Consider the following 12,028-nt stretch of genomic DNA (forward strand, 5'->3'; position numbering starts at 1 on the left):
GATCACTATACTGACCTCTCACCAGTGATGTATATAGAGTGATATCACCGCTCTATGTCCTGGTGATCTGGGAGTAGTACTGATCACTATACTGACCTCTCACCAGTGATGTATATGTAGGGAAGGTGACCTGACGGACGGACGGACTAGTCAGAGTGAAGAAAGATAGGTTTGCACAATGTAGGTAGGAGTCAGTGATTACAGTGGGGAAACAACTAGGAAAGTGTAGTGGACGTGCAGTACCTTGGGATGACCATTAGATGGCAGGGTGGAGTGTGAGCAAAGGACTTTACAGCAGCTTAGGGCTTTAGAAACCGTTGGTCATGGGGGGCGTGGTGACAGTTAGTGACAGTTTCAATGAACCGGGGGAGTTATAAATACTGAGGGAGGGTTCCAGAAGGTTCCAGTCCCCAGGGGGAGCTCAGGTGACAGGAGGACTACGCCAGTCTGTGTGCCCTGAGGAGAATCCGACCAAGGGGACTGAGGAGAGGAAACGTCAGGGGGTGGTCCTGACAGGAAAGGACCGCAGCAGAGACGAGGCTCTGGGTGAAGGACACCGTATGTGTAACGACGAAACTGGCCAGTAAAGTGCTGATGGTGTACGGGCCTAAGGCGGCCACAGTGCTGTCAGGATTGTCACAGTGTGAGACGGGATGGTACGTATAAATACGTCCCTAGTGTAACGTACGGTGTTGAAGCGGCCCTGGACACGGAGGGCTGAGAGAGAGATATCGCGGTGTGCTGCGAGGACCGTCAGTCGGACGGTGAACAATAAACTTGGACCTGTTGCACCCAGAATCTGCCTCATCGTGTCTCTGTTTTCGTCTCTGCGCGGTAAGAAGAGGGACCACCCCTCCAGCTCGCCCTACCGACCCTACATATATACAGTGATATCACCGCTCTATATCCTGGTGATCTGGGGGTAGTACTGATCACTATACTGACCTCTCACCAGTGATGTATATACAGTGATATCACCGCTCTATGTCCTGGTGATCTGGGGGTAGTACTGATCACTATACTGACCTCTCACCAGTGATGTATATACAGTGATATCACCGCTCTATATCCTGGTGATCTGGGTGTAGTACTGATCACTATACTGACCTCTCACCAGTGATGTATATACAGTGATATCACCGCTCTATATCCTGGTGATCTGGGTGTAGTACTGATCACTATAATGACCTCTCACCAGTGATGTATATACAGTGATATCACAGCTCTATATCCTGGTGATCCGGGTGTAGTACTGATCACTATACTGACCTCTCACCAGTGATGTATATACAGTGATATCACCGCTCTATATCCTGGTGATCTGGGTGTAGTACTGATCACTATACTGACCTCTCACCAGTGATGTATATACAGTGATATCACTGCTCTATATCCTGGTGATCTGGGTGTAGTACTGATCACTATACTGACCTCTCACCAGTGATGTATATACAGTGATATCACTGCTCTATATCCTGGTGATCTGGGTGTAGTACTGATCACTATAATGACCTCTCACCAGTGATGTATATACAGTGATATCACAGCTCTATATCCTGGTGATCTGGGTGTAGTACTGATCACTATACTGACCTCTCACCAGTGATGTATATACAGTGATATCACTGCTCTATATCCTGGTGATCTGGGTGTAGTACTGATCACTATACTGACCTCTCACCAGTGATGTATATACAGTGATATCACTGCTCTATATCCTGGTGATCTGGGTGTAGTACTGATCACTATAATGACCTCTCACCAGTGATGTATATACAGTGATATCACAGCTCTATATCCTGGTGATCTGGGTGTAGTACTGATCACTATACTGACCTCTCACCAGTGATGTATATACAGTGATATCACTGCTCTATATCCTGGTGATCTGGGTGTAGTACTGATCACTATAATGACCTCTCACCAGTGATGTATATACAGTGATATCACCGCTCTATATCCTGGTGATCTGGGTGTAGTACTGATCACTATAATGACCTCTCACCAGTGATGTATATACAGTGATATCACAGCTCTATATCCTGGTGATCCGGGTGTAGTACTGATCACTATACTGACCTCTCACCAGTGATGTATATACAGTGATATCACTGCTCTATATCCTGGTGATCTGGGTGTAGTACTGATCACTATACTGACCTCTCACCAGTGATGTATACACAGTGATATCACCGCTCTATATCCTGGTGATCTGGGTGTAGTACTGATCACTATAATGACCTCTCACCAGTGATGTATATACAGTGATATCACCGCTCTATATCCTGGTGATCTGGGTGTAGTACTGATCACTATAATGACCTCTCACCAGTGATGTATATACAGTGATATCACAGCTCTATATCCTGGTGATCCGGGTGTAGTACTGATCACTATACTGACCTCTCACCAGTGATGTATATACAGTGATATCACTGCTCTATATCCTGGTGATCTGGGTGTAGTACTGATCACTATAATGACCTCTCACCAGTGATGTATATACAGTGATATCACCGCTCTATATCCTGGTGATCTGGGTGTAGTACTGATCACTATACTGACCTCTCACCAGTGATGTATATACAGTGATATCACTGCTCTATATCCTGGTGATCTGGGTGTAGTACTGATCACTATACTGACCTCTCACCAGTGATGTATACACAGTGATATCACCGCTCTATATTCTGGTGATCTGGGTGTAGTACTGATCACTATACTGACCTCTCACCAGTGATGTATATACAGTGATATCACCGCTCTATATCCTGGTGATCTGGGGGTAGTACTGATCACTATACTGACCTCTCACCAGTGATGTATATACAGTGATATCACCGCTCTATATCCTGGTGATCTGGGTGTAGTACTGATCACTATACTGACCTCTCACCAGTGATGTATACACAGTGATATCACCGCTCTATATTCTGGTGATCTGGGTGTAGTACTGATCACTATACTGACCTCTCACCAGTGATGTATATACAGTGATATCACAGCTCTATATCCTGGTGATCTGGGTGTAGTACTGATCACTATACTGACCTCTCACCAGTGATGTATATACAGTGATATCACTGCTCTATATCCTGGTGATCTGGGTGTAGTACTGATCACTATACTGACCTCTCACCAGTGATGTATACACAGTGATATCACCGCTCTATATTCTGGTGATCTGGGTGTAGTACTGATCACTATACTGACCTCTCACCAGTGATGTATATACAGTGATATCACCGCTCTATATCCTGGTGATCTGGGTGTAGTACTGATCACTATACTGACCTCTCACCAGTGATGTATATACAGTGATATCACCGCTCTATGTCCTTGTGATCTGGGTATAGTACTTATCATTACTCATTCTCTTACATAAATCATCCAGGCCTTGTAGCGATCCTTGAGGTTGAACAGGACAGCCGGCTCGTGCAGATGAGTTAGCATCGCCATGTCTTCGATTTTATCGAACTTGGGTGGGTTCATGGGGAAGACATTTTCAGGCTTCACTGTGACGGTCTAAAATGTCAAGAAAGAAGGGACGGCGTAAGTCCTGACCCTGCCTGACAATCCCTGTGATTGTTCCTTTGACCACTGAATTGTCCACATGGTTGGTGGCTCCTCCAGTGTTAACAGTCGGTACTCCACCCCCCGGAGTTATCTAACAGATTCCCACCGGGGAGCGTCACCGTATACCTATGCCGTCATGGATCTTACCTGCCCGTTCTCTGTGTCCACAGTTGTCTTTCCGGCCTCTGAACTCTTGATTTTCCCTTTGATGTATTCGATGGTTGGGTCGGTAACGAAGCAGTAGGTTTTGGCATCGAAGGGCTGATTCTGTGCCTCCGTCCTTTCCTTCTCGGTTTTTCTTAGGAAAGGAGCTGCCACGCCGAACACCATCATCTCCTGGTCACTACTCATGGCTGCAGCTAACGGAGCAGAAAGTGGGAAAGTTTAATAATCTGCCACCTTCCCCTTCACGCTCTTGGGATTACGCGTATGTAGGGAAGGTGGACTGACGGACCTGTCGGCAGTGTGAGGGCAGAGGTGTAGCATAGTGTAGGTGGCCTGTTATAGTGAAAGATGGGAAACAGCTGGAGATAAAGAGGAAGAGTGTAATATTAGAGTTTGACCATTAGAGGGCAGTGGAGAGTTGTGAGGATGGGACTGAACAACAGCCATTGGCTAAAGAAACTGTCACGACATGGGGGCGGGGTTACCAGAACGTGAAGGATATAAAAGGTTGAGAGAAGGTTCTGGAAAGGTAAATGAGAGGAGCGCAGGAGACAGAAAGGTCTGCTGAAGAGAGAGGACAAAAATGAAGCTCCGGAGGGGGACTGACAGCTGAAATAGGTCACGGGGGTGGCCGTGACAGGAGGGGCCGCAGACAGAGACAGCCTGGGGTACCACAAAACGAACGGACTCGGACTGGTGAAACGCTGTGGTGGTAGGCCTAGGGCAGCCACAGTGAAAGAGCCGCGAGGGACGTTAATTAGCTAAAGGAAGGAAGTGAAGGTACCCGAGCCTGTGTGCGGAGTCGAGCAGCTGCTGTGTGGAGCTGTGTGGAGCCTGTGTGCAGAGTCGAGCAACTGCTGTGCGCAGCTGCTGTGTGGAGCTGTGGAGTTTGTCGCGCAGCTGCTGTGAGGTGCTGTGGGTCGTGGAAAGTACGATCAATAAAGAAGACCTGTTGGACACGATCCTGTCTCTGTCTTGAGTCTGTCTGCGGCCAGTAACGGACCACCCCCCTGTCGGCTGGCCCTACCTACATTTGGCGCAGTCGGCAGGATCATTGCCGCAAATACATCATCTTCTGCGGCAAGCCTGCGACAAAAGAACCAAAGGACCCAAGTTGTTTTTTTTTTTTTCCTTGTGGATGATAAAAAAAAAAAAAACCAGACTGTGGATTGCTGGCTGTCGTCATGTGGATCCGGAGAGGAAAAAGTGCTTTGACAAAATGGCTGTGGCATTTCAGCGCCAAAAAGAACCTCAGGAGTTTGCAACCACACTGGACAATCTGAGACTATGGCGCACCCGCCCCTGGGGGGAGCGGCCTACATCAGGAGACAGCTGCCCTCCCATGCTGGACCCTGGAAGGTGGGTGGAGAGGTCGATCAACGCCCCACCCAAGAACGGGAGTTGCCCAGGTGGAGAGACTGGATGCTGCTGCTTGGCACCATTGAGCTTCGGGAACTCGGACAAAGATGCGACGCTGCAGCTGCCGTGGCCTCGGACGCCTGGAATGGAGATGGCGTCAGGAGGTTGAGTCCCGTCGAGAGACCTGTCCCTTGGAGCCGCTCTCGTTACCTCGGATGTCTGCCAGGGAAGAGGAGCGAATCCGGACCCAGCTGGAACAGCCGCTGGAGGAATATTCACAGAACTTCCCTGCGGAACCACCGGGCCTGGAGGCCAGCCCTGCCGGATGGCGGGGTGAAAATCAACAGCTGCTGAAGGAGCTGCGGGAAAGCCTGCCGGGAGCCGCGGAAGGTGAGCGTTCCCTCGGCCCAGCCGGCGGCACCGCAGGCAGATCCCGCCCCCACGCCCCATGCACAAGACAGGCCCCAGGGCTCTGACACCGGCCCTCGGCCTCCCCGGCCGACCTCCAGCGACCCCGGCCCCGGATGACACCGCGGCTCCTGCCAATGACCCGAGCCGCCCCGCCTGGCAGCGCCAGCGCGGAACCAACCTGCGGCCCCCCTGCCACGCTCCGCCTTCCGGCGGCGGCCTATCCATAGGGGCCTGCCGCCACTTCGGGCCCGCCTCAGATGACCACGTCCTACTTACCGGTATCCGCGGCCACCGCTGTTCCATCCACAGCCTCAGCTGCGGCCTACTCGCCGAAGCCCACAGCCGCCTTGATCCCGGCTGCGGCCTACTCCACAGCCTACCCGCCGATGCCTGTGGCCGCCTCTGTCCCGTCCGCTACTCCGGTTGCGGCCTGCTCAATGTCTGCGGCCGCCTCTGCTCCACTCTCGACCGCGGCCCGCCCACCCGACTCTGCAGCCTACACCGGACCCTCCGCCTGGGTTGTGGAGGTTATCGAGCAGAAGAAGGCCAAAGAGCGGGAGGTGTGGGCGCTGCTCCACGAGAAAGGGGAGGCCGCCTTGTCTACCCCTCGGTCGTATGGGCGGCTGGTGCATATGAATACCGCCAGGGGCTACAGCTTCATCCAGGACCTCGCCACCGGCTACAAAATATATTTGATTGTAACAACCATCAAGCACAGCCGGGATCTGCGGGAGGGAAACCTGGTCTCCTATTACAAGGAGTATTGCCCTCGCGGCTACTATGCGGTAGCAGTCATTACCTACCCTGAGGGGTATGAGCCCCCATAAAGAGACAAGGACTCCTGGGCCTCGGGCATCAGGGACACTCGAGGCCCAGAGACACTGCAAGAATCCCAGAGACTCCACGGGTGTGGAGCCCCTTGTTGTTGGTGAAAAATCGGCCGCCAGGAGGTGGCCCAGAGTATCCGTGAAAATGGACTGCCGGGACTGCTGTGCACCATTGCATGGCCTGGGGGACAGTTCTAAGTCCTCGATGGGGTAAAAGTAGCCCACTCCTGATTGAAAAGGGATGCATACTGTGGAGGGGTGCTCTCTTCAAAGGAAGGGGGAGCACCAAGGTTTACAATGTTTATGTGTTGTTTAAAAAAAAAAAGAAAGGTTATGCTTTACTTTAAAAAAAAATGCTAAAAAAAAAAAAGAGGTTTAAAAGTAGAAGCATTAAAACAGAGTATAGTTGAAAACTGTGTTTAGTATATATAGTGAAGTTGGAAATGTTATCTGTATGCAAAATGAAGATGTTCAACAGGTCCCGGGTACTGAGAGTAAAGAGGAAAACGCCGACCATGACTATTTAAAAATTGATGGGACAGAGAGAGACTGATGGGATCAGAGCAGACAACAGTCCCTAAGTCAGACCCTGAGTACCAGACATACACCCCCACAAAAGACAGGAGGACGCTGACGATGACCTGATAGGTTAGGGCCTCAGTCACGGCGGTCCGAATGGAAGAGGGTGACAGAAAGGGAGAACAGTGGGAGGTATGCATCCGTAGAGTAGTCCGGATGGACCTAACCCAACCTGAAGGAATTGTCATGATGGCATATGCACTGGCGAGTAAGCCGTAAGCTACTCCGAGCATGATTGCTCCCGGTTTGGTTCAGTCCCCGCGTATCACGGGTTTGGCTCAACAACCGGTCCGACAAAAGGTGGGGAAGTTTCAGAACGGAAAAGAGGGAGACAAGATTGTCGAGGATGACAATGGATAAAGGAAGGGGGAGTGTAGGGAAGGTGGACTGACGGACGGACCTGTCGGCAGTGTGAGGGCAGAGGTGTAGCTAGTGTATGAGGACTGTTATAGTGAAAGATGGCAAACAGCTGGAGATGAAGAGGAAGAGTGTAATATTAGAGTTTGACCATTAGCGGGCAGTGGAGAGTTGTGAGGATAGGACTGAACAACAGCCATTGGCTAAAGAAACTGTCAAGTCATGGGGGCGGGGTTACCAGAACGTGAAGGATATAAAAGGTTTAGAGAAGGTTCTGGAAAGGTCAGTCAGTGAGAGGAGCGCAGGAGACAGAAAGGTCTGCTGAAGAGAGAGGACAGAAAAGAAGCTCCGGAGGGGGACTGACAGCTGAAATAGGTCACGAGGGGTGGCCGTGACAGGAGGGGCCGCAGACAGAGACAGCCTGGGGTACCACAAAACGAATGGACTCGGACTGGTGAAACGCTGTGGTGGTAGGCTTAGGGCAGCCACAGTGAAAGAGCCGCAAGGGACGTTAATTAGCTAAAGGAAGGAAGTGAAGGTACCCGAGCCTGAGTGCCGAGTTGAGCAGCTGCTGTGTGGAGCTGCGGAGTTTGCCGCACAGCTGCTGTGTGGAGCTGTGGAGTTTGTCGCGCAGCTGCTGTGTGGTGCTGCGGGTCGTGGAAAGTACGATCAATAAAGAAGAACTGTTGGACATGATCCTGTCTCTGTCTCGAGTCTGTCTGCGGCCAGTAACGGACCACCCCCCTGTCGGTTGGTCCTACCTACACGTACACAAGATCTTTTTACTCAGTTTTTGGAGCAGGAACTCAGAGTTTCTGCTCAATTTTTGCTTGAAAAACTACTCAAAAAAATTCTGTGTGTGCGTATCTGAGCCTTTTCATTAAGTTTTCAGAAGTTTTTATTTTTTTAGGAGTTTTTATTTTTTTAGGAGTTTTGGAAAGTTTCCACAATGGATTTTTTGAGCAGAAACTCACAAAATCTTCCTAAAAAAAAATACAATAATATAGATTACTGCTCAGTTTCCTCTAAATAAAATGTTGGTAAGGGGTTAAAGGTGTTGGGTCACTTTAAAAGCGTACATGTGCACTATAGGGATGACTCAGGGGCCAGGACGAGAAGAACTTGGAGTCTTCATCATGACTCTAGAATGTAACCACAGTATTTATAAGGTTCTTGTAAGACGGGAGCTATTTCAGTGCTGGAGACCTCATCCTCCAAAGTCAGCCATCCACCCACATAAAAGGTGTACTGGTGACAGGTGTACTGCCCTGCGGCTGATATTTAAAGGGGAACTTCATTAAAAAAAAAATCTTACCTCTTCAGTCCAGCCACCAACTGATAAGGTGCAATGAAGATCTGCAGGGTCACAAGAAAGGTATGGAGGGATCAGCTCGTGATTCACATGACATGTTATAAATGACTATAACGTAATAGTATACAGTGCAATACTGTCATATATAAGAACGCAACATGATACATAATATAACAAGTTGGAGAAATATAATATACAGCGTTGAGCCATGATTTGCGCTGCCTTGCTCCAGTGTCCGTTCCTTCCACAGCAGTCTCCCGAAGCTTCTTGTCCTCACTAGGCCCCGTGCTGTTGTAGAACGACCCCCCCCCCCACCATGATGCTATGTGAGGCCTGGCACCTTGTGACATAAAGGAAGAAAGCACCCAGGACACCGAGTGGAGAAATGAAGAGCAGCGCAGGCGACGACCGGACACCGGACCGGGGCAGTGCAAATCTTCATGGTCAACTCTAAAATTATAATATAAAACCTGATGTAAAACATAAATCACAACAATATAATATATGCTATAAATCCTGATGTAAAACATAAATCACAACAATATAGTATATGATATAAATACTGATATAAAACACTGATATAATATATGATATAAATCCGGATATATAACACAGTGATATATTATATAATATAAAACCTGATGTAAGGCATAAAACTCAACCATACAATATACAACCTGATATAAAACATAAAACACAATGATACAGTATAAAACCTGATGTAAAGCATAAAACACAACAATACAATATATATATGATATAAAACCTGATGTAAAACACAATATCACATGGAACGTAACTGACTGCAACACAACGTAGTATAAAAGCAGATATATAACAAATGATACCACATAATTTACAACATGGCTCTCCGGACGCTTCTCCACCGTAACGGCTGCAGTGCATTCTGGGAATCGTAGTTTAACAGCAGCCCCAGGTCATGGATGTAATATACTGGACTGTAATAATATAACATGCTCATCCCCCTCCCTCGCCCCACCTGTGCCCGGGACACTTGACCAGGACAAGGACTTACAGATGGCAGATCCTCACAGAGTCCTGTGGGTGAGGAGCACTGAGCTTTATAAAGTGCTCAGCTAATCCCTACTGTTTATCCCTCCTCTATAATTGGACGCTCCTCCGTACGGGGGATGCTTTTTTTTCGTTGGCTTTACAATGTATATATAGCGATGATGTCGCTTTCTCGATTTTGTTTCCACTTAAGAATTTGGCGAAGGTGAGAAGTCACGACCCCTGGGCCTTAATAATAGGATTAGCACCAAGAGGCTGCCTCTTCCATGGCGCCCCCTGATGAACACAGCATGAGATGCTGCACTATGCAGGACCAGGGAACACAGAGAAACACCTACTCTGAAGGGTTAAATGCTGATTTCTACATATGATATGTTACCCTAAAGGTATTGTCACACTTAGCGATGCACCAGCGATCCCGACCAGCGATATGACGCGGTCAGGATCGCTGGTGCATCGCTAAGTGGTCACTAGTGAGCTGCCACACAGGCAGATCTCACCAGCGACATAGCAGGGGTCGGGGGTCGCTACTTACCTGTCAGACGAGGCGATCCTGACGTCCTCCCGCCCGCGTCCATGCGTCGCTCGTCTCCACAGCAGGAAGCCCCAGCAGGAAGGTGACGACGAGAAACAGTCCAGGACGTTCTCGCGCGATCAGCGATAACCAGCGGGGGAGCGGTCGGAGGTAAGTATCAGACATAGCGATATCGCTAGCAATATCGCTATAATGTCACAAAAACCAGTGACGTTATAGCGATATTGCTAGCGATATCGCTTAGTGTGACAGGCCCTTTAGTTCTAACTGCGGCACAATGGGGGGAGCCCTAGGGTAAGTACTGTTATATGTGCACCTATAACATCGTAGGTAACCTCAAAGTTTTTGCAGCAGATATTCAATCAAATCCTATTCATAATCTCAAAACTAAATTTTAAGGATTTTTCAGTTTTAACATGAAGCACGGTATGGATTGCTAAATGATCAGAACTACCGTCAGTACTTGAATACAGCGTCAGAACCACCATCAGTACATGAATACAGCAGCAGAACCATCATCAGTACATGAATACAGCACCAGAACCACCATCAGTACATGAATACAGCGCCAGAACCATCATCAGTACATGAATACAGCACCAGAACCACCATCAGTACATTAATACAGCACCAGAACCACCATCAGTACATGAATACAGCACCAGAACCACCACTAGCACATGAATACAGTGTCAGAACCACCATCAGTAAATGAATACAGTGCCAGAACCATCATCAGTACATGAATACAGCACCAGAACCACTGTCAGTACATGAATACAGCAGCAGAACCACCACTAGCACATGAATACAGCGTCAGAACCACCATCAGTAAATGAATACAGTGCCAGAACCATCATCAGTACATGAATACAGCACCAAAACCACTATCAGTACATGAATACAGCGCCAGAACCACAATCAGTACATGAACACATCACCAGGCACAGTACAGTGATCAATTACAGTGTCAGGTCAGGACTTTATTTGTGTCACTTAAATCTGCAACTCCCAATATGGCCTTAACAATGGTAAGGAGATACTAGGAGTTGTTGTTACCAGCCATCATCAGATTGTGGACCATACAGAAACAATAGTACTCATGAGATGCAGAAAGGATGTAAACATTTACATCCAGGTACCATATAGGTGACATCTTCTCTGATCATTCCCATCCTTTTTGTCTCCACGTAGGCAGATGCCATGATGAGATTTCATGCCTACAGCATTCTCTGCAAACTTCCCTCTTCTCCATCTCCAGCAACACATCCTATACAGTACCCTTAGAAATAAAAGTATCATTATACTGCCCCATAAATAAAGATATCTCCTATGCTGCACCCCTGAATAAGTAATTGTCCCTTATTGTGCTTGATATCCCTCCCAAACTGCTCCTCTCCATAATATTCCACCCACACTGCCCCTTTCCATAATGTCCCCCACACACAGCTCACCTCCGTAATATTCCACTCTATATTCAGTGCCTTGCGAAAGTTTCGGCCCCCTGGAACTTTTCAATGTTTTCCCACATATCATGCTTCAAACATAAAGATACCAAATATAAATTTTTGGTGTAGAATCAACAAGTGGGACACAATTGTGGAGTTGAACGAAATTTATTGGTTATTTTAAATTTTTGTGGAAAGTCAAAAACTGAAAAGTGGGGCGTGCAATATTATTCGGCCCTTTACTTTCAGTGCAGCAAACTCGCTCCAGAAGTTCATTGTGGATCTCTGAATGATCCAATGTCCTAAATGACTAATGATGATAAATATAATCCACCTGTGTGTAATCAAGTCCCTGTATAAATGCACCTGCTCTGTGATAGTCTCAGGACGGAGTACAGGACGGGGTATGGAGTACAGGACGGAGTAC

The 12,028-nt window shown here is 48.1% G+C and overlaps 1 protein-coding gene across 1 annotated transcript in view; it reads right to left on the bottom strand.

The window, feature by feature from the left end:
- Positions 1 to 8,811, bottom strand: part of LOC141094061 (myosin-3-like) — a 131,274-nt gene extending 122,463 nt beyond the window's left edge. Inside the window, exons 1-3 of the mRNA XM_073579770.1 lie at positions 8,590 to 8,811; positions 3,724 to 3,935; positions 3,382 to 3,525 (exon numbers count right to left, since the gene is read on the bottom strand). Of these exons, the coding sequence (XP_073435871.1) occupies positions 3,382 to 3,525; positions 3,724 to 3,927 (348 nt within the window). The 5' untranslated portion in view covers positions 3,928 to 3,935; positions 8,590 to 8,811. The remainder of the gene's footprint in view (positions 1 to 3,381; positions 3,526 to 3,723; positions 3,936 to 8,589) is intronic.
- Positions 8,812 to 12,028: the final 3,217 nt, after the last annotated feature.

This window comes from Dendrobates tinctorius, unplaced genomic scaffold (assembly GCF_039654945.1).
Source record: "Dendrobates tinctorius isolate UK_male_01 unplaced genomic scaffold, ASM3965494v1 ptg000063l, whole genome shotgun sequence".
Classification (NCBI taxonomy): Eukaryota; Metazoa; Chordata; class Amphibia; order Anura; family Dendrobatidae; genus Dendrobates; species Dendrobates tinctorius.